The sequence below is a fragment of the Pogoniulus pusillus genome, chromosome 6 (genome assembly GCF_015220805.1).
Source record: "Pogoniulus pusillus isolate bPogPus1 chromosome 6, bPogPus1.pri, whole genome shotgun sequence".
In the NCBI taxonomy this organism is placed as follows: domain Eukaryota; kingdom Metazoa; phylum Chordata; class Aves; order Piciformes; family Lybiidae; genus Pogoniulus; species Pogoniulus pusillus.
Window position 1 is genome coordinate 15392346 of NC_087269.1, and position 24636 is coordinate 15416981.

At 47.2% G+C, this 24636-nt stretch overlaps 1 protein-coding gene across 3 annotated transcripts in view; it reads right to left on the reverse strand.

Moving 5' to 3' along the window:
• HPSE2 (heparanase 2 (inactive)) overlaps window positions 1-24636 on the reverse strand; it is a 119809-nt gene that overhangs the window by 36314 nt on the left and 58859 nt on the right. For all 3 annotated transcript variants that reach the window (XM_064144618.1, XM_064144619.1, XM_064144617.1), the window contains 2 exons: window positions 2280-2453; window positions 1523-1694 (listed from right to left, as the gene is read on the reverse strand). In XM_064144618.1, coding sequence (XP_064000688.1) covers window positions 1523-1694; window positions 2280-2453 — 346 coding nt within the window. The remainder of the gene's footprint in view (window positions 1-1522; window positions 1695-2279; window positions 2454-24636) is intronic.

Genomic DNA, 24636 nt, shown 5'->3' on the forward strand with positions numbered 1-24636 from the left:
CCCTATGAGAGGGTGAGGTCACTTTTCAGAACCTGTGGACACACTGGCAGGTGGGGATGGCAACAGAGCTTGAAGTGCAGTCATGCTCATTACAGCTCTCTTAGATCAGTGTGGGTCTGGAGAGCCCCCACCATCTCACCACTAGGGATGTTCAAACCCTGGCCCTTCATTTGAGATGGTGTTTCTGCCATCCTCTCCACGAGATCATACACCACAGCCTCGGTCCTGGGCACGGTGTCAGTCAAAGCACGGCTCCAGCAATGCAGAGCTGCTGGACCACCCTGGCTGCATGACTTGGCTCTTTTGACCCCGCTTCGCTGGGACTCGGCTGCCGTGCACCAAGGGCAAAACAGCAGTAGGACTTCCCTTTCTCTCGGAGCTTCTTGGCTCTCATCTCGTATTTTCCTTGCTCAGCCTGCTCCTCCCGGCACTAATAGATTTCCTGCTGATCAAGGCTACTACAACATTTTGCAACTCCCCCTGCACCGCTTTCACTGTGCCGCACCAAACGCGGGGGCTCCTGCAAGCGACGCGCTCGCACAGCATGGGTGGCAGCACGCTGTGGGCACAGGGGCTGAACTCCCACTTGTGTCAGCAGGAGGGATGCTGGTGTCGCAGCTGGTTCAACCAGCTTTATGGTCTCTTTGTGCTGCTGCAGCAGAGCTGAGAATCTGGCCCTGGCTCCCTCCTTGCCTCGCCGGGGACTGCATCAGTGTGCTGTTTATTGTTTCTGCCAGATCATTCATGCAGATGTTAATGAATGCTAGACCCAGCTTTGGTCCCAGCAGAGTCCCTTCCACACCTCCCCCTGCCCAGCCCTCAGCACTGGAGTTTCTGTTTGCAGTCCTGCAGGGAATTTCCCCTCCCTGCACAGTCTTCGAGCCACACAGTCCCAATTCCTGCTGCCAGCAGGCTTCCACACCTCCCTGGTTCCTGTAGCTGTCCAATGTCACCTCCAGATGTCTGCGTCCCTTACTGTCACCATTCTTTCTCCATGTCTAGCATCCCCAAACTAGACACATGCCAATTCTCCTAGGATGGAGCAGAGGTCTTGGCCAGTGAAGAAAGTTGCTACAGGTTCTTCTCTGCACAGATGGAGAAAGCACAGAGAGAAGAGTCACCAAATAAAGCGAAGCAATTTGTCCAGGAGAACCCCAAAACAATACCTACACTGATCACTGGTGTCAGGACCAACCTCCTGACCCTGCAGCCCAGAGACATACAGGATCCTTCATCCACACCACTGCATTATCTTCATATCCCAAGAAGGTGAGTTTCTCAGTCTGCCTATAACTAGGAAATGCTGGGAATACTTTGGGAGAGTGTTATCAGTCCAGCCCAATGCAGCACAGGCAACCATGTCCCCAAGCCCCTGGCAATTTGGTGGGTGAGCCACACAGATCCTTGATGTCCTGGCAGCTGTTGGACATCAAGAAGCCAAAGCGTAAGTCTACCTGCTACAATGGGCATCATTCTCAGGAGGAGTTTCTGATCACTTCTTGATCAAAGGAACACCACTTACCCCTCCAGGAGGGCAATGACATTCTTTCTGGGCCTCCCAATGTTTGGTCCATAGAGGTTTGCTTTGGAGTAAGTGCGGATAAGCTGCAGCAGGCTTCTCAGCTGAACGTAGTCCTTCCCCAGCTGGCTGCCGTTCACTGAGCGGCCCATCAGGGTCCGATAGTTATTGGGCTCTGGGAAAAGAGAAACGGACAAGCAAGGCTTGCCAGCTCCATTCCTTCATCCATGCTTCCGGAGAGAGATACACAGCTCAGGCTGCTGCAGCTTGAGCTCTGTGGAGCTGCCTGTTGGCTCTGTGGAGCAGCAGCAGCAGGAGCTGAAGAGAGGATGAGGGCCGTCACTTGCTTTCCTGTGCCAGCCACAACTCCTGTGACCTTTTTTTGCTGTGTGCTGGATGAAGGACCTGCATCTTGGTGCCATGCTCCTGTCACCTGCAGGGTCCTTCACTTGCATGGCACTGCAGTCAGCACACAAGTCCATACAGCTGCTGGTCGGCACACCCTTGGACTGGCTGTGTAAGTAACACTGGCAGAAACATTTCATGCACTTAATACCAACTGATGGAAATGTCCAGCTAAGGGACTGACACATGTCAGGTCTATCTTTGAGATAATGCTGCCTTATAGCAAAAGCCTTTAAATCCCTCTGAAACTACATTGGCAAAGCATCCTGGGGTCTGCAAATATTGTCTTCCAAAAGGGAATACCTTTTTGCTATAGCAAGCTCCATTCCCGTGGCCCTCCTGTTCCCACACTCACCATTGCCCAGCTCCCAGGAGATGTTGTACTTCTTGCTGGCACTGTACTTCAGCAGGCTGAGGGCATTGGAGCTATTCCAGGAGTTGTTGGGATTTCGGCGCAAAGCATTCAGTGCAAAGATCAGGTGAAGGCCAGAGCAGTCAGCAAAGTTATAGAGTTTGTCTAGAGACCTGGCTGGGAAGAAACAAAACCAGTTTGTAATTCAAATGAAAGCTAGTTCCAGGGAGGTTCAAATGATCCTGCTGTCCATCAGACCTTACCTTCTGTGTAGGATGAACTAGGGTCAAACGCCATCCTTGTGACACCTGTAACTGCAGAAATACACCTGACCTTTGAAACCAGGATAGGATTCCAGGTGTGGGCTCATCTCCTTACAGCATGGAACTTGGATGTCCTCCATCACTGTGTCAGAGCTAGGGGCCATGTTACCAGAGACAAGTGACTTTATAACATCTCTTTTCATCTGCTCTTGGCAAAGAAATCCTGTGGTTATCCTGCTTTGCATCTCTTTCAGAGTAGATCCCTGCAGCACCTGAGGTTCAGAGAAGGAAATCACCATGCCAGGGCTGCCAGCTTACAGCCACCTCTTCTACATACCATCAAATCCTGCTCTCTGCTCCAACAGCCCCACAGTGCAGTAACCAAGGTTCAGCAATAAATAAATAGAGCCTCCAAGGTGTGCACCTTGCACCCAGCTAACCTCTCTCCTGTTCACAGAAAGAGGAGGTTCATGCCACCCCTTGAGCTCAGGGAAAGACAAGGACTCCCTGCCTGGAGAAGTACTGCTGCCAGGGTGGCCCTCTGGGATGCTGGGGTCTTTTCAGAACTCTTGTCATACCTGCTGTCCTCAAAGCTCCCCAGCTGACATCTCCTCTACCTTAGTGTGGCCTTGATGAGTAGTGGGGCACCAGCCAGCAGCAGAAGGAGAGACCAAAGAAAGAACTAACCCCACCATTTAGGGAGGAGTGACATTAACACAAGAGAGCTGAAATGCTCAAATGCCTTTTTTTGGCTCCGATCCTCCTCAAAACCTCAAAATCATTCAAATGCCTGATGACACTAATGCCAGTGTTAGCAGGATACAAACTCATGCAACAGTGAAAAGAGATTTCATTAGAAAGCAATTGGATAACTGTGGAGTTTTCAATCATCCCTGCCTCTTGAACTGCATCCTAGGACAGTCAGCAAGCTTTCTGAAGTAGCCTTGGAGATGCAACCACTTAACTGTGAGGAGACACCAGGGATGGGGAGGTTCCAGGGGGCTGGAGAGGGCAGACTGAGGAGTCCACTTTCAGAAGAGGGGAAGGAGGCACTGGGGAATGACAGGATAGGCAGACTGGCTTCAGGTCCCAGAAAAATACTTGGACAAATAATCAAGATGCTTGTCAGCACTTAGAAAATATAAGGAGATGATCAACAGCCACAGGAATGTGTCAAGAACAAATCACACTGAAGCAATCTACTGACAGGAGAGCAGGGCTTGCAGGCAGCAGAGCAGCTGTTTAGGTCTTATACCTTGATAGTTTGAAAGGCTTTTGACATGATTACACACAATGTTCTCTCCAAAAAAATGATGTAACCCCGATCTAGACTGAGCCACAGTGAGAAATACGCACAGCAAGGGCAGCTACCAGTAAATTGCTGTTCAACTGAAGGGTCCAGGCAGCCTGCTCTGAGTCTCTTTCCAATAAAGAGAGGCATAAAGGAGCAGAGAATACATACATCAAACTTGCCATGGCACTAAGATGATAGCATATGCCACCATGGCCAAGGGAACTGAAGGGAATGGAGATGAGGCAACTGCATGCCCAGGGAATTGCTCTAAGCCCAGAGATGATGCTCCAAGACTCCCCTCACCCACACTGCCTGACAAGAGACGCAAGTGAGATAGTGACAGCCAGGACCTGTGCACTCTGGCCAGGACAAGCTGCTCACAGCATGTACATCTGTGTTTATTCTGTCACCTTTTCTGAAAGCCTCAGTGAGCACAGAGCCAGCTCTCATGTCTGAGAAGGACAAACTTATTTTCTAAGTACCATTTTAAGGAGGGTCAATGATACAAACTGAGTAGCTTATATTTAATAGAATGCAGAAAAGTCATGTAAAGAAGAAAGGGAAAATGTGGGAAAGAAAATTCCTAATCCTTTTCACAGCCTTTTTTTTTTACACACTACTGGTTGGTTGAATGAAAAGTGGCTAAATTAGATTAATCTAATACATTCATCCCACTGGTTCAGGCACATTAGCTGTTTTTCTGGATGTTTAGTGAATTAGAGACAGATACAGTTGCTTAATACTCATTTACTTCAGACCTCCAGGCAAAAAGCTGCACTTGAAATAAGACTGTCATAAGAAGGATAAGACAGACACCTAAATGACAGCATGAAGATAGCAAAAAGAGGCTACCTTCAGCTCCCCTGCTAGAAATTAAACTTTTGTGTTGGGGCAAAACTGCTGCACTTCTTAAGAACTATAGGAGGGGCTTTGGTGCATGGTTAGGAGCCTCTGCAGAGGACTGGGAAATGATTTTCCATGCATCCACCAGAGGAAACAAGCCGTCTGTTTATCCCAGTGCAGGGCCTGCCACTGTGAAATTATATTTTCCCCATGACACTTATTTGGTTTCCATGCGCCTGGACACAGAGATGCCACGTGTATTTTATGTTTTGCCACGACTTTCCAAGCTGGAAACCTCAGCAATCAGGGGAAAGAGCTAGGAGAAATGCACAGATGTCTGTGGGTTGTTCCTGTATGTTTTCAACAGCTTCCCCACGTACAAACTGACCCAAAGATTGCAACAACGCCACGAAGAGCAGAAAGCTACTAACGAACCAATCTCTGCATCAGGTCAGATTATTAGTCTGAGCACTCCTGCTATCAAGAGCATCAGGTATCAAGCCCACTTATCTCCTCCATCCTTGGCAGATGCCTTGGATTAGCCCGAACCTGGAAGCACCAGTCTCTTCAGTGACTAGCAGAGCTTTAATGACCAGTTTGCACAGCTTGCTCTACCTTTACTGGTTAAAGGGCATGTGTAACCTCTCCTGAGATGGCCTCCTTCAACTGGACATCTCCATGGCAGAAACTGCAGTTGGATGAGGAGGCTATTTTGTGAGGCTGTTTTGAGGCTATTTATTAAGCGGCTAAAGCACAACAAGAAGCAGATTTAGAAGTCCCTGAGTGGTGTTCAGCCCTCAATAAGAACAAACAGGGCCAAAAGAGAATGCTATAAATATTTTACTGCCACAACGAGGGATGGCTGCCTTACTTCTGCATAATAAGGACACAAAGAATTGCAGTATTATTAACAGCTGGCTAAACCTCACTTTGAATTCTGGATAATTGCACTGTTTTTTCTTCATCAAACACAGAAAATCTTTCAGGAATTTAACCTTTCCTCAGCTAACAGATCATTAGGCAAAGCTTTCACAAACCACTTCAATAGAAAAAGCCATTGTCGTACCAGAATGAATCTTAATAGAGCAGAACAGCATTTATAAGACACTCTCCCTGCTCCTTCCTTCCCCTCTGTGTGGTGCAGAGATGCACATGCTTGGCACTCACATGCCACTGAGTTCAGGGAGAAGAGATAAAAGGGGGAAAAAAGGAATTTAAAAAAATAAAAAAGGAGAATTAAAATCGTGCAAGGATGCTCACAGTCAGCTTCTGCCACTTCCTAACATTCACATAGCTGGAGTGATGCTAACCCAAGCAGCAAAGCTCCATGCTCTTGTTTCCTTCCTACCTAGCAGCAGAGCCTGCTGGCAGATTTCAGCAAGGATGGGCACCAGTCTTGGTGGGCTTGGGGCTAGTAGCAGAGAGTGGGGAGAGACAAAGGCCCCTTGGCACTGGCACATACGACACAAAAGTGAAAATCAAAAATAAAATCAGAAGGCTTTTAGGCTTTCTCAACCTTTTACATCCTCGGCTGCAGCGGCTTGAACGCATCTGGACAGCGAACATGGTGCATGGCTGGGTGGCCGCCAGGGAAGATCTGCTCCCAGTCCTGCCCTCAGCTGGAGCTCTGCACAGAACTTTAAGATTTTGGCTGTTTGCATGGATTCTCACCCTGCACAGGAGGGAGACAAACAGTTTCAAAACAGACGTGAAGGTGCCTCTGAGGCCACAAATGATGGTGGGGTCCACAGGACTAGCACATCTTTGGAGATGCTTCCCTATTTTTCTCCATTTTATGCAAGGCTAAATGTTAAAGTTCTCTCAACAATGGATGGAACTTAACTCTGTGGCATGCCAGCACAAAATCAGAGGCACGTTAAAATGTCTCTCTTGCAGTTTAAAATAATTAGGGAGACTTTCCAGTTGTAGTTACTGAATTAAACATTATACTAGAGACTTTACAAAAGAACGTAGCATTGACTGCCGTTTGCTAGGATGGACAGTTCAATTATCTCTGGGTTTGAAAGCCTTCCACATTTTTTATTATACTTCAGGAATTTTGCCTTGGCAGGGGTTAGCACAAAGAGTGGAAATTCATGTGCATGTTGAGACGGAGGCTGACATCAGCCAGTGGGTTGTGGGGTGGCAGGGCATGGCAATAGCGTGCTGGAGGCTTTCATAACTCTGGGAATTCAACCAGGAGGACACGAAAGAAGAGCCTGTTCCCTCTATCCCCACCAGTCGTCACAGCCACCTCTTGCATGTACAGGGTGTGCCAACACTACGGAGCACAAGATGAGAGCTGAGCACAGAGTGGGCAGCAGCGGCAGCACTCCCCAAATCCACAGGTTAGGCAAGAGACCAAACAACTGCACAAGAGATGAACCCTTCTGATGATAAAGCAAAGCAAAGTGATTCTAGAAACCACAGTTTCAGCTAGTCACAGTTACTGTTCTATTCCACATTCCCTATAAATTCTGAGCAGCACCTGGAGCATCCCTGCAAACAGCTTCTGGTGCCAGCACTGAGACTAGCAGCATTCCCAACCCCTCAAGCACTACGCAGGAGAAAGTGGAAGGAAAGGGTTGGGAAAGACCTGCCAAACAGCAAAGAAAAGCCCAAAGAGTGCTTCACAGGGAGAGGGCAGAAAGAGCAGTACAGAGTGTTCAGACAAGGGATGAGTAAGATGGCTGGCGAGAGCAATGAATGGAAAAAGAAAGGTATTCCCAAGTGGGTACATGGAAAATTTATTTGCAAACAAATTGCCACCATAGTCAGCTGAATCACATTTGCACTGGCTCTCTTGGGCTGAAAAGCCTCATAAAACCACATGTGTGTGTGGCAAGGACTTCATGTTTTCTTAGCAAATAAATACGAATCAGAAGATAGGCCACAGGCAATCAGAGTAACTGAAGACCCATGGGACAGGTCTGTAAAACTGGCTTCAAGTCTTCCCATGGATTCCATCCCCAGTCATGATAGGGCTCCATACGGAGAAGCCAGAACCTCCCATCCACAGTTTGCAGTTAGAGCACCAAATAGTAGCCTTCACCACTGCTGCAAGTTCAGAGGAAGAGCAACGTCCCATACTGTTCTCAGGCACTGTAACAGCAAGCTTGAGCCACTGAATCACAGAAGTTTTGCCTATCCTAGCTGCATGCTAAAGCCATTCCTTCAAAGTTGCTGCTAAATGACCATTTTAAAGATTTTGAGGCTACCAAGAAACCCACACAGTTGCTGGAAATTGCATTCTAATGATGACCATCCCAGTCGGGAAGCTGTTTGGTTTTAATTCAGTCTTCTGAAGCATTTTGCTATGCAGTAAAACCACACCATGTAAAGATGCTGAACAATTCCCAGGCAAAATTGCTGGCAGGAGGGAAAAAGTTTGCTTGCCTCAGATACATGTTTCACCTGAAATGCTCCCTCTACCTGATCAGGCTCCCAGTATCCCCCGAAGAGGATGAAGGTGTCACTTACTCTCACTTACCTCCCAGGCTTCCTTATTGCTCTGCCAGGGAGCAAAAGCTGGGGGGTGTGCTACACGCAGGAAATGCTTCCCAAGGCAAGGTGCAGTATTGGAGGTCTGCTCTGAGCGACAAGATGTGCTTTGGCAGAGCCTAATGGTGCTATAGAAAAGGGATCTAGTTTAATCCCATCTGAAGAATACCTGAAAGTTGGAGGAACTGGCTTTAATACTGCCAGCCAGTAAAGAAATGCTGTGCACTGTGTGTTAATGAGAACCTGGATTTTATATCCAGCTGGATGACAGATGGGGGATCTGGAGCTATTCCCCCCAGAGTACCATGGGGGCCTTGTTCCAAGGGAATTGTTGTCATCATCCCTGGTCTTTAAGCAGCTGAACATTGACCCTCAATATTCATTCAAATCTTTAACTGGATTTTTCATCTTACTGCCAGTGCAGAGGTGATTATGCTGACCACGTGAGCTAGGTTTAGTCCTTAACACCACTGTACAGCACTAGCAGTCTGGGGGCTTGGTGTCAATCTCTCACCAATAAGGAGCTTGGCTGGCAGCCATGGATTGTGGGCCGAGTTCCCAGCTGGCATATAACTTGGAAGACAACCACGAGGTCTGGGTTCAATATCCAATTGCTAAGGAGTCTGGCTGACAGCCTCATTTTGTGGAATGAATCCTAAATTAATATAATGCTTTTGATACCAGACAAGGGGCATGGCCTGCTTCCAAATGCTGTAGGGGCTCAGATAAAAGCTGTAAGCACTGGGTTCGGTGTGTAAATGGTATCGAGGTCAGATAACAGTCAGGATTGGGCTTAATCCCCAAATGGTGAGAAAAAGGAATGAGCCCTGAGCTCTGCCTTCATGCAAAAAACTAAGCTCCAACGAGCAGAATAGCTCTGTTTTCAATCCTCGCATAGTAAAGAGCTCACAGGACAGTAATGGTTTCTAGGAACAAGTGTAAATCGTCATGGAGTTTCAGAAGAGATGTGGGATCTGGGTTCAATCTCCAAATGCTATAAAGCTCAGATAACGGCTAGAGGGGCAATTTCCAAACCCTCTGTTCCAGACTGGTGCCTGGGAATGAACCAAGATCACATTACAGCTAAGAAAGCTGTTTTCTTCTGCTGCATAACTTAAGACATTTTCCCTCTTGGATTGGGATGAATCCAGCATCTTTCTAAAGCTTCAGAGGGAAATTGAAGTGGGTGGAGAAAGAGCTACAGGTTTGAGGAGAGAAGCACAACAAAGCAAGAGAAAAATCAGGCTGTGAGCACCACCTGCTCTTGCACACCTTTGTTAACCACACCAGATCACTGGGTTTGAGCCTTGGAAATTGCTCCAGAGAAAACAGCTCACCAGGATCCTCACTGCTCTGAAATGCCTGCACTACTGGGCATCCTCGGGCCCCTGAGGCAGGTATCTCATCCCACCAAGAGCTGGCAACAGCCTGAGGTGCAGGTACTGGCAGCATGTGCACAAGGACCTGGCGTGAAGCATCATGCACAGCCGTAACTCACTGCCACTCCTGCAGCTCGCTCGTGGAGCAGCCTCCTGATGCAGCTGGAGTAGTTTGCTTCAAGTCGTTCCGCATCGCATAGCGGAACGCAAACGGAATGCACGGGAAGTACCCATATACTACTTTGAGCAGGCACTTAAAGCTGGTCTGTTACATAGGAAATGCCTCCTGGATATGCCTTCATCGAAATTCATACTGATCCTATGAAAAGCTGCAAATTTGATCAACTGGCACAACCTCCCTTCCCTTGAGGAAACTCTGCAGAATCCAATTCTGATCTCTGGGGCTCTCAACTTTAACTGAAGTCTGAACGGGATGGACAAGGGAAGACAGGGCCCAATCGCTGTGAGCACTGCTATAACGAGCTGTAGTTCGTCAATCTCACCTCCAGTTAGCCAGACTCTTGAGCAGCAACTGAAAGCTTGGGGTAAAACCCCCTAAAACTCTCTCTCAGAACAGCAACTACCCACTTTCTAATGACCAAGGGTGCTGAAGACAAGCCCTTTCAGCACCATCCTCTGCACAGGCAGTGGGCACAGCCCAGCATACTGCTTTTTACCCTGTGCAAAGCTATGACATTGGCGACATGTTACAGACCGTGCCACAAAGCCTCCTTCCTCCAGACTTTCAACCTATGCACGTGGAAGAAGCAAACCTGCCAGGCTCGGGAAGACAACTGCAGATACAACCCAGCTCCACTGCCAGACCGTTTGCTGACAGAATGACTGTTTTATATGCCTATAAGAGCAGCTATAAGCACAGCTGTCTGAAAAGCAACAAAATCTATGATGTGTGTTTCTAAATCCAATGACAGCTGGCAGTGCTACACTGAAGCTCATTCCTTCTTTTACACAGTTTAGCTGAAACACTTCTCTGCAATCGCCCCAATTTATCAACAAACAGCAGTTTCTGGAACAATTTAAAAGCATTCCCAAATAGGCAAGAAGTGGTCAGCTCTTTGAGCACTCAGCGATTTGTGAGCTCCCAAACAGGCAGGCAGCTGGAAATTGACAGGGATGGCTGATGAGAGGGCCAAATGCCCTTCCCAGCTGCCTTGCAGGGAGGACAGGGCTGTGAATCACATCAGGATGGGGGGCTTTGAGGCAGAGGTACCTGGGCAGCTGTAGAACATTACCCACAGGTGGAGGAAACGGTGATTTATATGGTTTAAAGCTAGCTTGAGGCACAAATGTGAGCCATTTCTGTACTGCCAGGGAAGAGAGGTGACCTGGTTGCTGTACAGTGGTGCTCTCCAGGCAAGGAAGCCACATGGAGGAGGGTCTCTTTCTGCTAACAAGTCTCCCCTCCCAGGCACAGGAAAGCCTGTGCAGCCCAAACCCCCACAGGTGTGTGCAAGATAACATCACAGTTCTCATGGACATCCACACACTGCAAAACGAGGCAGACTGAGAAGACACAAGGGCAGGTACCATGCCTGCCTACATGTTCACTTTCAGCTGCAGAGTAGTGCCAACAGCACAGATGACAGCAGCCATCATGAGGACCCACTTCCCAATGCATCACTTGCTGTTCAGGCAACCTGCATCCACATCATTCTTTCAATGTGCCACAATTGCAGAGCAGAGATTCTCTTTATAAACACTTTTTCTCAACACCACCTAAACACTAACACTGCAGCAAGATCACAGATGTTCTCAGTGCTTTGCTGCACAAAGGGAGATGGGCAGTTGGCAAGCTGCACAGGATAAGCTGTGCACACGCTATGACTTGAACTGAAACACTGAGTCACAACAACCCCATGGTGAGCTATGGGCTTGGGGATGTGGGGCTGGAAAGTTGCAACACGGAAAGGGTCCTGGGAGTATTGGTTGACAGTCAACTTAATATGAGTCAGCAGTGTGCCCAGGTGGCCAAGAAGGCCAGTGGCTTCCTAGTTTGTATTAGAAACACTGTGGCCAGCAGGAAGAGGGCAGTGATCACCCTCCCTGTACTCAGCACTGGCAAGGCCACACCTTGAGTTTTGCATTCAGTTCTGGGCCCCTCACTGCACAAAAGATGTGGAAGTGCTGGAGCACATCCAGAAGGGCAATGAGGCTTGTGACCTATATTGAACAAATTTCCCATTCTGGGAAAAAGGAGACTGAGGAGAAACCTTACAGCCCTCTACAACTACCTGAAGTGAGGTTGGAGTGAGGATGGGGCCAGCCTCTTCTCCCTGGTGGCAAGCGACAGGACAAGAGGATATGGATACAAGCTGCACCTGGGAGGTTTAGGCTGGGTGATAGGAAGCATTTCTTCACTGAAAGGGTTAGCAAACATTGGAATGGTCTGTCCAGGGAGTGGGGGAGTCACCATCCCTGGAGGTGGTTAAATGGCACACAGACCTGGCGCTTAGGGACATGGTTTAGTGTTGACCTTGCAGTGCTGGGTGGAAGCTTGGACAAGATGATCTTGAAGGTCTCTTCCAACCAAATATATTCTGTGAAAGATGTACAGGTATGAAGCGTGTTTACAACACATTCACATAACCTCAGCAGAACGCTTAAAACAGGTAATCTCTGCTCCTAGCTCATCCATTCTCTTCAGCCTGTCTCCCATATTCCATTCTTGCTGCCTGAAGTGCCGTCATGTGGCTGACACACGGCTTGATTCAGAAGAGCCTCACGCAGGGATGTAAGCCAGACCCACCCGACAGTGTCCCTGGGGCCGCTGAATGCACAGTGCCTTGTACCGAACCTCTCCAGTTCCCAGCCCCCAGGGCCTCTTGCTGCTCTGAGGACAGTGGCACTGATCAGTCATGCCAGGGAGCTGGAATACCAACCACATCGGGAACATATTCAAACAGGACTTTAACATTGCCAAACCCCAACATTCAAAAATCATGAGTCAAAGTCCCCAAAATCATGAGACTGGCTCAAGAAACCTGCTTTTAGCATAATTTTCATTGCCTGCTCTTAAAAAAACCCTCAAACTTGGGTGCCTTTATAGGACATTTTAAAGCTCTTCTGCTATGAGGAGAGCTAAAATCTGGATTGGTTTTATTTTTCCTTTTAATGGCAGCTGATGTGCACCAAAACAACCATTTTGTTTTACAAGTTGTTTGCATTGGCTTCGCCTCCTCATGGGTGGGGGCTGCAGCTGGTGGCCAGTGATGCAGGGGCACACCCAATCCCCTCACCAGTGGGTGCTGCAGCAGAGATGCTCTACCACTAACCGAGCATCTGCCCATCTCCTTTTACAGTCCCTCAGCTATTTGGGAGTGGGGGCTGTTAAACCCAGAATTCTCAAAAATCAGGTGCTTCATTTTACAGGTCTGAGTCAGAATTTCCTATCGTGTGAGGAGCTGCAGCCGTGGTGCACCACTGAAAACTGCTGATTCCCATCCTAGCCCATCCTCTGCTGCCTGCTGACCCCACTCTTGCCATCAGCTATCCCTGGCTGTTCCCACTCGACGGAGCAGCTGATTTCCCTGGGAGGAAGAGGGAGTGACTAGGGCTCTTTGCACACTTTGGAACTGGGCATCTGGTATTTTTCAAAACTCTAAAACATCTTAAATGAAAACTGTCCTGAAAGAAAAAAAACAGAAACCCAACCAAAAAACAACGCATAAAACCGGAAATGTTTCAATCTGAAATCCTTAATTAAAACCACACTCTTTAGTACATAAAGGAGGAAGTTAAAACAGAAATGTACTTTTGCACATTACAGACAGGATTATAATAAACAAAAAACACTGCCAAGAAAGAGGCATTTTCAAGGCTAAAGGAGATGCCTCCAGCTGCACTCAAATAATGTCAAGAGCGCTTGTCCACACTGCTGAGTGTTGCTGCGTTTGAAAAGGATGAGGACGACGGCAACTGTTGGCGCGGATCGCTAGTGCTGCAGCAAGGGCCACAGCCTGCTGGGGTCTGTGAACTCCACTGACTTCCCACAGATCCCAGGCCCTGGTCTTAATCTGTAAAATATTTGAAGGAACTGTCCCTGGCTCTTCCTGCTCCTCTGGGCTCACAGATACAGCTCAGCCGGTGGGACCCGGTTTGGCAGGAGTTCTCCCTCCAGCTAATCTTGGGGAGAATCTGGTACCAAAACACACAGGGTGTAGTCTGAACCTGAGTTTGGAGGTACAAATGAACAGTCAGAAAAGGTCAGTGCCGTTAGCCTGATATCCTGCACCACACAGCCCAAAAGGTACACAAGGAATGCAGGAGCCAAAATTAGTCCCTCAGTAGTACAGCTCAGATCTTTTGTGAGCACCACCAGCTTCAGATTTGCTGGAAATACACAAATCAGCCTCTGACAGTGTAAACTTTTGTAGTTATTTAACGCTGGTGATCAAGATAGGCACCTGCATTCTAGTCCAAACTCACCTGTTTTGGCCTTCTAGTGACTGGATCTTGCCATGCCTCTGCCTGCTAGAATTTTGTTTCTTCTGGGTCGCTTGAGATTATGATCAAGCCTCCTCTAAGTAAAAGTTCATTAGGCAGTACTAGGTTGCTGGTTCTCTTTATCTTCACAGTAATGTAAGTCGTTCCAAGCTGCCAGTAAATCCTGCAGGTCTTTGCTGTCTTACAAGTCTTACCAAACCACGTTAGCAAACCACTGCTGTGCAGGACGTTTGGGATCTCACTAACTAATACTGATACCCTGAAGGAAGCCAGGTCTGCTCAGACTCCTGCTCCCCTACACCAGCTGTAGAGTTGTGCTTGAGTGCTCACTGCTGCACAGGCAAGATGGTCTTCTGCAGAGAGGGGATGCTGGGAAAAGCAGCATTTGGATTGAAGACGGTTGAGACCTCTCCAACCCAGACAGATGTGGAAACTAGGTCTGAAGGAAGCCATTCACAGAAGCCAGTGGCTGTGTCCTAATGCCAACTGAAGGCTTAGGATGATATGGCTAAGGGAAATGAGGCTCAGAGAGAAACACACATTACAATTAATAAAGCAACCTTCTGAACATATGTCTGCACACATAAGCCAGGAGAACAGAGAATAAATACGATTGCTTCAAAGCCCTCATATACAACTATAGCTTTTAGCCTCACACTTTTCATGCTTAATGAAAAAACATCATTGAAAATGAGTGCAAATATGAGAATATGTAACTTTTTTAGGAATAAAGAGAAGAAAAGAGGGAGGGATTTTTGCCTGAAGAACACTTTGGGGTTCAAGAACAGGTGAGAAACAGACTCTGTGCATGTCCCCCCGATCAGAGAATGAGAGACAGAGCAAAGGAGCTCCACAGAGCTCCGTTAATCAGAAACAGGACATGGACAATGCCTTTTTGAGTGTCTTACTGAAGCAGTGAAATGCCATGAGTTGGCAGAAACAGGTAATTTCAACTACCCTGGCATCCGCTAAATACAGAGCAGGGCAGATTCCAGACACACCAAGCTGCTGCAGTATGTGGGGGAAAGCTGCTCTGGAGAAGGGAAAGTAGCAAGGGAGGGGATGTTTACTACTTGGATATTATATTGATACAGAAAGTTGATTAATAGCACAAAACTGGAAGTAAATTTGAGTGCAAGTGGTTACAAAATCATAAAGTTCAGCAAATTAAGGCAGTGAAGGAATGAGAACAATGAATTAAAGATAATGTATTTCAGAAAAAGCAAATTTGAACAAATTCAGGGCACAGGTCAAGAGGATCTCTGGGGAAGGGAGTTTAAGGCAGCATTTCCCAACCAGTAAGACATGGAGAGGCAACAGCTGTGCTGTGGGTCCAAGGGAGAGAGCAGTGGAAAGAACAGCAGGAAAATACCCTGCAAATGCATTAAACCCCACCCCCCCACCAAAAAAAAAGACAACCAAATAAAGGAGAGGAAAATATCAGTCCACAACTTGGTGCAAAAAGAGTAAACAATGTATTAAAAAGGAGTAAGCAATGTATTGACACAGAGACAGCTCTTTAATTTTCACAGAAACAATTAACTGTGGCATGGCTGATAATTGCTTTAATCTGAAGTGAGAATCAGAAGCATATCTGAATAGGGAGAGCCCACTTAGGAAACCTAAACCTAACCAAAGATTTATGCACATTCAATAAATACTTGTTCTGCATTTTCTCCCAGAATTTTGCCATTATCAGCCTGCCCTCTTACAACAACTCTGCACTTGGCTGAAACGGTTTACTCCCGGCATGCCAAAAGCCTGCCGAGTGCTTTAATCCCCTAGATGCAGATGCATCCTCCATACCCCTCACTGCCTGAATCATTTGAGAGGGAAGCATCTCCTGCAGCTTTACTACAATGGAGATAGCATCATCTGAACTACTTTTCTTTATCATTTCAAGATGAGCAGGGAAGAAAAGACATGACTTCTTGTGAAGTAAGCACACAGACTGGCTCAGGTGAACTCTAAAGAAGCTCTATACATCTCTATCTCCCTGGACAACACACCAAAGCCAGCCCATCCTTGGAGATCAACACTGCAGATATATGGACTTAGATGGAATGGATGTTAACTTCACAACAGTTGCTCTGCAGCCACAGCTGCCAGCAAAACTCCTCCACATTATCACATCCTTGGTTGCCGTGGAGATGAAGAGGGGTGCACAGCCTGCCAGGACAGTAGCTTCAAATACGATCCATTAATTGTATCATGCCTAGAGGTGACTGTCAAAAATGCAAGGGGCGAAGTAGGCAGAAGAGGCAGATGAAAACACATCTCACAATGCGTGGGACCCAGCTACACAGGCAGCAAAAGGCTCTGCCACAAGTTACTCCAATCAATGAATGCATTTAGATGTGAGATGTTAGCTCCTTTCCAGAGGGACCCTCTGCATGCTTTTTAGCACATCTGTGTACCCAACTGCTAAGTGACCAACAGCACTCTTTCCTTCTCTTCTCCTACTACTGGAACACAAATCCTTCAACTGAAAATACATCATATTCTGGAGCTAAAGAGCTGTATTAAAATCAAGTATATGAGGTGCTGGATTAAGCTAATGGTGTCACTGGCTTGCCTTCTGGGAGAAGGATCTGAGAGTTTTTGCGATGCACTTGTCAAATTTTTAAACTCACTCAGCTAAACAAATAACCACTGTTAAGCCTCTGAAAGGGATTCTGCCCCCAGCCAGAGGAGACAGCCTTCTGAGAATATTCCTGGGGATAAAGGTGGATCTAAAGACGCACAGTTTCTCAGGGCTTAACTGAATGTATCTCGCTGGTTAAGTAAACAATCATCTTTCTGGATACAGGATAATCTCCATGGGGGGGGATGTATGGAAGATATTAAAATCAACTTATTAAAATAAACTCCCTCAAAACTGCTTGGCAGTCTCTAATTAAATAATTCCACCTGAGTATCCCAGCCCCTCAGACTACATATGGGAGATGCCCACTGGCTCCCATCTCCAGTAAATAGGAACCATGTGGGTAGCGTTAGAAGAAGGAAGTGCAAGAAAAGGTAAGCTCAGTGAAAGGCAAATCACCACACCAGGCATGCTGGGGAACATGAAAGGGCATCGAAAAGAGGAGGGCTCAAAGTTTTGAAGGCAGAGAATAGGAAAGTTTCTGTATATGAGAAAGGCTATGGGCTTGGCCTTAGCGGGGAAGAAGGTGTCAGAAATGGGAATAAAAGACTAAGTTTTGTCCTGGGACAGAATGTTCTAAGAGCATTTACTTCCCAGCCTAGCAACGACTTTGCCCCATTTATTGCTGAGGCTTGTGGATGCTGGAAGCCTGGTCCCACAAAATGAGGCTGGTTGCACATAATCACGTGGCTGACAAACATTACACTTTCAGAAATATGTTTAAGCTCATGGCACTCAGAAATGACTCAACAGGTTCTCACTCAGATTTCAGGTCATCTCCTCAAGCCCTTGAAATGTTAGCACACGGAACTCCCACTTAAAAGAGTTATAAACGCTCAAACTCAGCTTGCAGCCACTGGCCTGAGCTTCCACACGCTCCTGTGCTGTATCAGCACCAAGGGAACAAACAGGGCAGGAGGCTGGACAGCAGGAGGACAACTCAGGCACCAGGAGCACCTCCTAGAGAGAAAATGGAGAGAGACAGAAGGTGTCCGGGATGAAGGCAGCAGTGGCACTAAACTTGGGCAACCCTAGCCTCTTCTCACCACACCTGGTGGTGGTGCACTGCTGTGCAACGCAACGGCACTAAGACAGTGGAGAAGTATCTACAGCAAGTGAGGGAGGAATGCAAAATATTTTTATGCATGCATAAAGAAAAAGAGAACTACATCTTTCCAGGGCTCCTTTGTCTATCCAGCTAAGAACTCACATATCTAGCACCTGTACTAGATGAGGCAGCAACAGTAAGGAGAGGTTTATCAAGGTAATCCCTCAGACTCAGACCATGATTTCCTTCTGATGAGTTTTACTAACACCTCAGTGCATACAAGTCCTGGCATAACAAATGCAATGTAAGCCCACAACTATCAGAGTGGCCTGGAAAACCTCATCAGGTTGCTGATGGCTCTTCACTCAAATGCAATCTAATCTCCAGAAGGCCTAAGCAGAGGAGAAACCCAGGCTGCATGGTGTCCTAGAAGAGTTTTGACAATGCTGTTGATAACCATGGTCCAAGAGGGCATCAGCTGGGGCACTGCACTTGAAAGCTGCGTTATAATCAGTGTGCTTCCTGCACATAAGAGGTGCTACAATTCCTATCAGTAATGATTTCCCACTTCTTGAAGGATGGAGATCTGCAAAATTTTCTTAGCCTCTAATGGCTCCTTCCCAAGGACAGACTCACTAGGAGGTGCAAGCTATTGGCAGCTCAAGGGCCCAGAGGAGCTGTTGACCGTGTTTAGGCCACAATCCAGAAGCCTTGATTTCATCCAACATAAATGGAGATGTTTTATTTATCCTCATGGTCTGATGGCAAGGGAGGAGTGCTCCCTGGCTGCTCATGACAGCCACAGCCCTGTTCCAGACATAGGGTGCAATGGACAGCCTGGTTTCAGAAAACACTGCTCACAGGCATGAGATGCCCATCTTCACATACCACCTGAAGGCAAAACTTCAAGCAGGCACATGCTGCTTCGCCAGAGTTGTTTATTCTTCTCTTAGACCTGTTTCCCAACCCTGTACATCTTCCTCAATAAGGTAAGCCCATGCAGTTGCTTCACATCATGCTGGAGGATTGTTTAAGCCTCCTGTCTTCAGCCACAGACAAGTGAGGAGTGCAAAAGGCAACCACACCATGACATCTCTAGGGTACTCCCTTGGCTTACAGAAATCAGTGGCACAGGCCACGAAGCATACAAGGCATTAGAAGCCCTTTTCCCAAGTAAAACTAGTAGCAAAAGTTAGTAAATGACAATACTACCAGCACTTCACATATCCCACGAGTATGAGGAAGCTCAACTTAGAGTTACCTGCTGTCTCCTTCAAAGGTCTGACAGCAAGATGTCCTAGTTCACAGAAAAAAAACAAGAGTCTGCTGATCCCTCAGAACAGACTTGTGCCAAATTGCAAATAAAGATCCAAGAAGACGTGACTGAGGCAATGACTAGAGAAATGACTTATGAAGTGCACAGCAAACGCCTGCAAGGCTGACCAAATGGAGGAGAAGCTTTTAAGAACTGCAGAAGCTTTCCAGAGGAACAGAATCTAAGGAGTGCCAATTTGTGTCAAAGATTTTCCATCTGCATGGAAATAAATAAATAAGGAAGATGGAAGCCGACAGGGAGAAATCTGTATTGTCCATCACAGAGCCCTATGTGGGTGTAGCTCTTCCAATGCAGAGGCTGTGCTGGACTCCAGCGAGACTGAAGCATTGCAGATGGCTGGTGGTAGTCATCTGCATGAGGCTGAAGTGTATTTATAGGTGCAGTTCTGCTTCTAAAATGAATGCTGTCCCCTCTATGTATCCAAGGTACTCTTTGGCCCTGCACAGCATTCACCTGCCAGAGAGGGAGCAACAATGGGCTTCAGGTAGAGCATGGTTTGGGAGGACAGGAAGAACAAAGCAAGCAAGGATTCAAGACAATAAGAAAGATAAACTAAACAAATGCATTGGCCAACTCATGGTGTCCCAGCTCCCATTAGCTTCCACCATGCTCACCACCGCACCTTAGCACAAGAACACCATCTGCAGAGGGAGCAGAGTGGGAAGGATGGCAGGCAGAGAGAGGATGAAGGCAAGCCAGAGAGTGCGGGAGGGAAAAAAAAATATTTTGGGGTTATTTTTCACACAAGATTCACAACATTCCTCAGAAAATTTAATTTTGCTGTCCTGTTCTTGTTTGCTAACCAGAACCAATTTAATTTTAAAACAACGTGCAGAGCCAATGGGGGGGGGGGGGGGGGGGAAGAGAGAAAACATTTTGCAATGGCTCGTCGCTCCCACTTGGAACAGCAAGCCCAGTTTAACCCGTTCAGGTCCTGCAGCCACACCACCAGCTCACGGGGAGCTGGCCCGCTGGCACAGGAAGCCTCTGGCCCGGAGGGAACCGGGGACTCGCTGGCGCCAGTAAACTACACCATACAAACGGCTTTTTTTCCCAGCCACTTGACAAATCCCACCCCGCAGAGGCTGGAGGTGGCAGGAGAGGAGAGCAATTTGCCCTGTGGAACATCTTCCTCTCGCCCCAATAGCTTACTCCATGGTTTGTAGGGAAAAAAAACCCCACGACCCAAACGTTACCACGCTTAACAAAGAGCAGCAAGCTCCTACTCCTCTTTTGCCACGGAGGACACGCACATTTCTCCTATCAGCAGGCGAACCTGCTCTGGTTTAATACCTTGCTGTGGCAGCCTGGTAAACAAGCTGATAAAAATCAGGCACAAGGTTAAGGCGTTCACGTGCAACCTGGCTTGTCAGGGAGCACCACGGACTCCAAACACGCTGCTTCTGCTTACCATCTGCAGGAGCTTAGTCAGACTGAAATAACAACGTGTGTTTCCTGATCGCTGTCAACGTAAATAGAGCCATTAGGCTGCGAGGAGGTTTACATTCTGGGAAGTAGTCGTCGAATTCATCGCGATTGCTCCTTGTCCCGCAGCTGCAGTGTGCTGCAGTGGCTCTGCTGTCGCCCACAGTCCCATCGGCCACTGGTTAACTGGGACTTGCCCCGCCTGTCCCACAAAGCCAACTTAAAATCCTATGCAAGTACTGTACCGTTGCTGTCCAAATTTAATCTTATGAGTAGAAACAAGGGCACAGTTGAAGCATCCAAGCCTCCCAGTTGTAATACCTGGCAGGCAGGAGCTGGAACATTCACGCTTTTAAAAAGAAGCTCTTTTAGTAGGCAAAAAATCATAAAGATTAGAGCAGAAAAGATCTGGAGCTTGCTGGCAGCATGCTTACAACAGCTCTGTCTTCTGTGTCACATAAAGACCAACGCTCTACTATGAGTATGTAGAGATGGCACAGCCTCCCTCTTTACATCCAGGAAGAGGAGAGGATGGTACCATCTGTAAGCTGTTGCACCCCTGAACACCTGAGTGAAATGTTGTGCTCTTTTGGCCAAAGCAGCCCAACTGCTTGTAGAGTCAGCATCACCCAACCCTGCGAGGGTCACACCGCTCCAACCAGTCTGCCTTCATTCATGTAGGGACTGGGCTTATGGATGCTAGCAGGGACGTTTTCACAACCACTGGAGAACATATGCCATTCTGGATGCTGGCCTGTGCTGCTAGCACCATTACAGCACTAATAGGTGATCCCTGTAACGGTGGGAGACCATTGTTTTTTCTTGGCCTAACTTCACCTGCAGAATCGTAGAAGAATGAGAATTCCACATTTGGAAATAATAAGAAAAGGATAAAACTGGGCAAATAATGGTGCAGGCTAGGTCACACATTCCCATTTTATTAGACTCAAACCCTCCTGAAAGAATTTCCTTGAATCTGCGTGTACGAGCGAAGTGAAAATATTTCCTAGAGGACATTCCGTTTCACAAAATGGAGGGGCTCCGTTTCGGTGAGGGTTACATCATAAATTATCCATTACAAGTTCAGCAAGTTTTGCCTTTATGCTATCTAGCACAACAGCTCCGGACCTGCCCTCTTGGCCCTGCTTGGTGAGCCAGTTTCGCAGTCCCATCAGAAACGCTCCTCTTTGCAGGGCCAGAACGTTGCCTCTTGGTATCGCTCCTCTTCAGAGCTTGTATCTTTGTCTTGGGTCCCAGATGGTCCCCCTCCCTCTGCTAGCAATTAACTCACTGGAGCATTTGGGAACCAGAACAAAAGACAACATGGAAGATAAATCCATAATCCCATTCCCCACCATACCGACAGGGACAATGCTGCTTATCCCAGCTCTGTGCCAAAAGGCAGCACGCAGTAGAAAGCCCGCACGGTATAAACAAGGAGGAGAGAGAAGAGAGTGTGAGCGCGTTTGCTTTAGCTGCTGATGTTCTGCCAGCCACGTCACACGTAACCATTTTACAGTGGGGCTCGTGAAATCCAGCACAGAGAGGTTTGCTTTTACCTTGACTCTCAAGGCATCCCAGATACACGATCACTGTGTTTTTAAAAGAGTAAAACAAATACGGGTTTGTGCTTGTATGTGAGCATCGGTGAGGCTGGAGACACTGCAGAAATGCCACTGCCCTTGGCAGAGCCAACATGTCCAAGGGAACCATCCTGCCTTGATTCAGACCTGCTAACCATGTGCCAGGAACTACGCACTGGCTGGGAGAGAGGGTTTCATCACAACCCTGCAACTCAGGGGGAGTGTTAGCGTTACATGTTAATAACTGGGAAGATGGAAGATCAGTTATTCTGGGAGCTCAGAGAACTTAAAAATGTAAGCATTTTGGTAAAGCTAATCACTTTACACACCAGCTTTAACTGAAAAACAAATAAATCAGGAAGGTTTGGCTTTTTTATGCCAAGATATTCCTGAAGAAATAGAAAGTACATCAGCATAAGCGTAGCAAGTCTCAGCCACGATACAGGCAGGCAGGGGACACCAGCACACAGCACCTTGCATCTGTCCCTCTGCATTAAAACAGTTAAAGAATTGCTCAACACTATGCACAATAAACTCTAAACATCCCTACAACCCCCCAGGATCACTTGTTGAGGGTTGAGGGGGAGAACACTGAGTGAAAAAAAGGATTCCTGTGGCTGGGGCATGTGTTTTAATCACGTCCAGCCCTTTCCATCTGAGGTGTACGTATCAAGTATCTGTCAAACAGGAAGGACACACACACGGAACAGTCAAAACAGCTGAAGCTCACGCACTTGAGAAGGAAAACATCTCCCAGTTGTGCCTGGGTTGGCTCTGAGGATCAGGAAATACATGGGAAACGATGCCCAGGGACAAGGCAGTCTCAACCACAGGATATGCTTGGGCATGCTGCGGTGGTGTCACTGTGGAATAGGCTGTTTCAGGTCAGGGGTGGAGAAGATGATGCCCCATGCCCAGGGTCGGGTGCTACTCAGAAGACACTTAACTAAGATGGGAGAGGTGAAAGCAGCAGCCCCAGTCTATTTGCAAGTGTGTGGCAATGTTTCATTGTCAAAAAGACTGTGCTGGCCAGAAATGTTACTACATTATTCAGCATTAAGAAACATTTTCCACTTAAGAACAGATTGAAGGTTGAAGCCAGTGTAAAAGCACCCTTTCAATCAGTAGTAACAATGGCATCATTCAGTTCTGCTGATGCTTCAAGTAGAGACCAGTACTTCTGCCTGTATGGTTTTAATAAAAACAGCCAAATAATCCAGGGATGGGCTCTCCAGAAAACCCTACAGAGACTTTGTGTACTCGAAAACGGAGCAGAGGATTCATGGTAGTTAAGGTGGTACTCATGCGGACACAAATGCTCTGGGATAAAGATGTTCCCAGCATAAGATGAAGCAGTACAGAGCTGTACACAGACAAGCCCCTGGAGAGGCAGAAGAGAATTATGGAGTGTTGAGCTAATTAAGTTCACAGCCTTAATTATTGGAGCACTACAGCTGATAATGCAAAACCAGCCTTGTAAACAAGCTTCTATTTTCAGCCACTCATGCCAACAACTTTCTTCTGAAAGCATCTGCTGCAGAATTCAAACTTATCCCATCCCAAGGGCACATTCTGGAAAGCATAAAAAAAATACCCCAAAAGTACCCTGAAGCCCTGCAGCATCAGGTAATTAAAGCAAAGGAGATCTTGACAGTTCCCATTCTTATACAATTAATGAAAACATGATGGAACATTTCAGACCCGTGAGCTGTATCGCACATGGCTTAAATGCTGGTTGTAACCCACCCTGCCCTCCCACCCCCAAAAAAACCCATAGGGATTGAGTTTTATATATGGCTTCCAAACATACAACATTTAGCTTCTCTTCAGAGCATCCTCTCCTGAGATCAGAGGAACAAGAGGCAGGGTCACACACAGACCCGGTTTTAATCCCAGGGGAGTACAGGTGGAGTTACAGCCTCACACCTTAGCTGGCCCCATCCTCGCGGCCACACTAAAACTTCTTAGAGGCTCTAAAGCCAGAGGAACCATCAGGTCACCTTGTCTGACCTCTTATGCATCACACACACTATAGTATTTCACCCACTTATCTATGTGCTGAGCCAAATAATTCGAGTTTGGCTGCAATGTGTATTCTATAAAGGCATCCAGACTGAACATAAAGCATTACAAGACAAAAAGAAGTCACTTTTTTAGCCCTTTCTTTTTGGCCTCTTTCCACCCCCACCCCCCTCTTAGCATACACACACACACACCGTTAGGTGTTTATGCAGCCTGCTAAATATTTGTTTCTCATTTCTAATTGGAATTCTTTGGGTTTGGCTTCCAGCCCCTGATTCTTGTTCTGCCTCTAGCCATTAGATTAAGAGACTCTGCAGTAGATTTTTTTCTTTTCCCAAGAACACACAAATCAAGTAACTGTTTGGTTGTCTTCTTGATACACTAAACTGATCAAATGTGTGAAGGTTCCTGTGCCAAAATACTTCCTCCACATGGTGAGCCAATACCTCTGGACACCCTGTGGAGCTCCATGTACACCTCCTACCTTCACCTGTCCATGTGAAACAGCCAATTGAATGTGTTTCGTGCCTCAGCTGGTGCATGGGGACCCCAGGGATG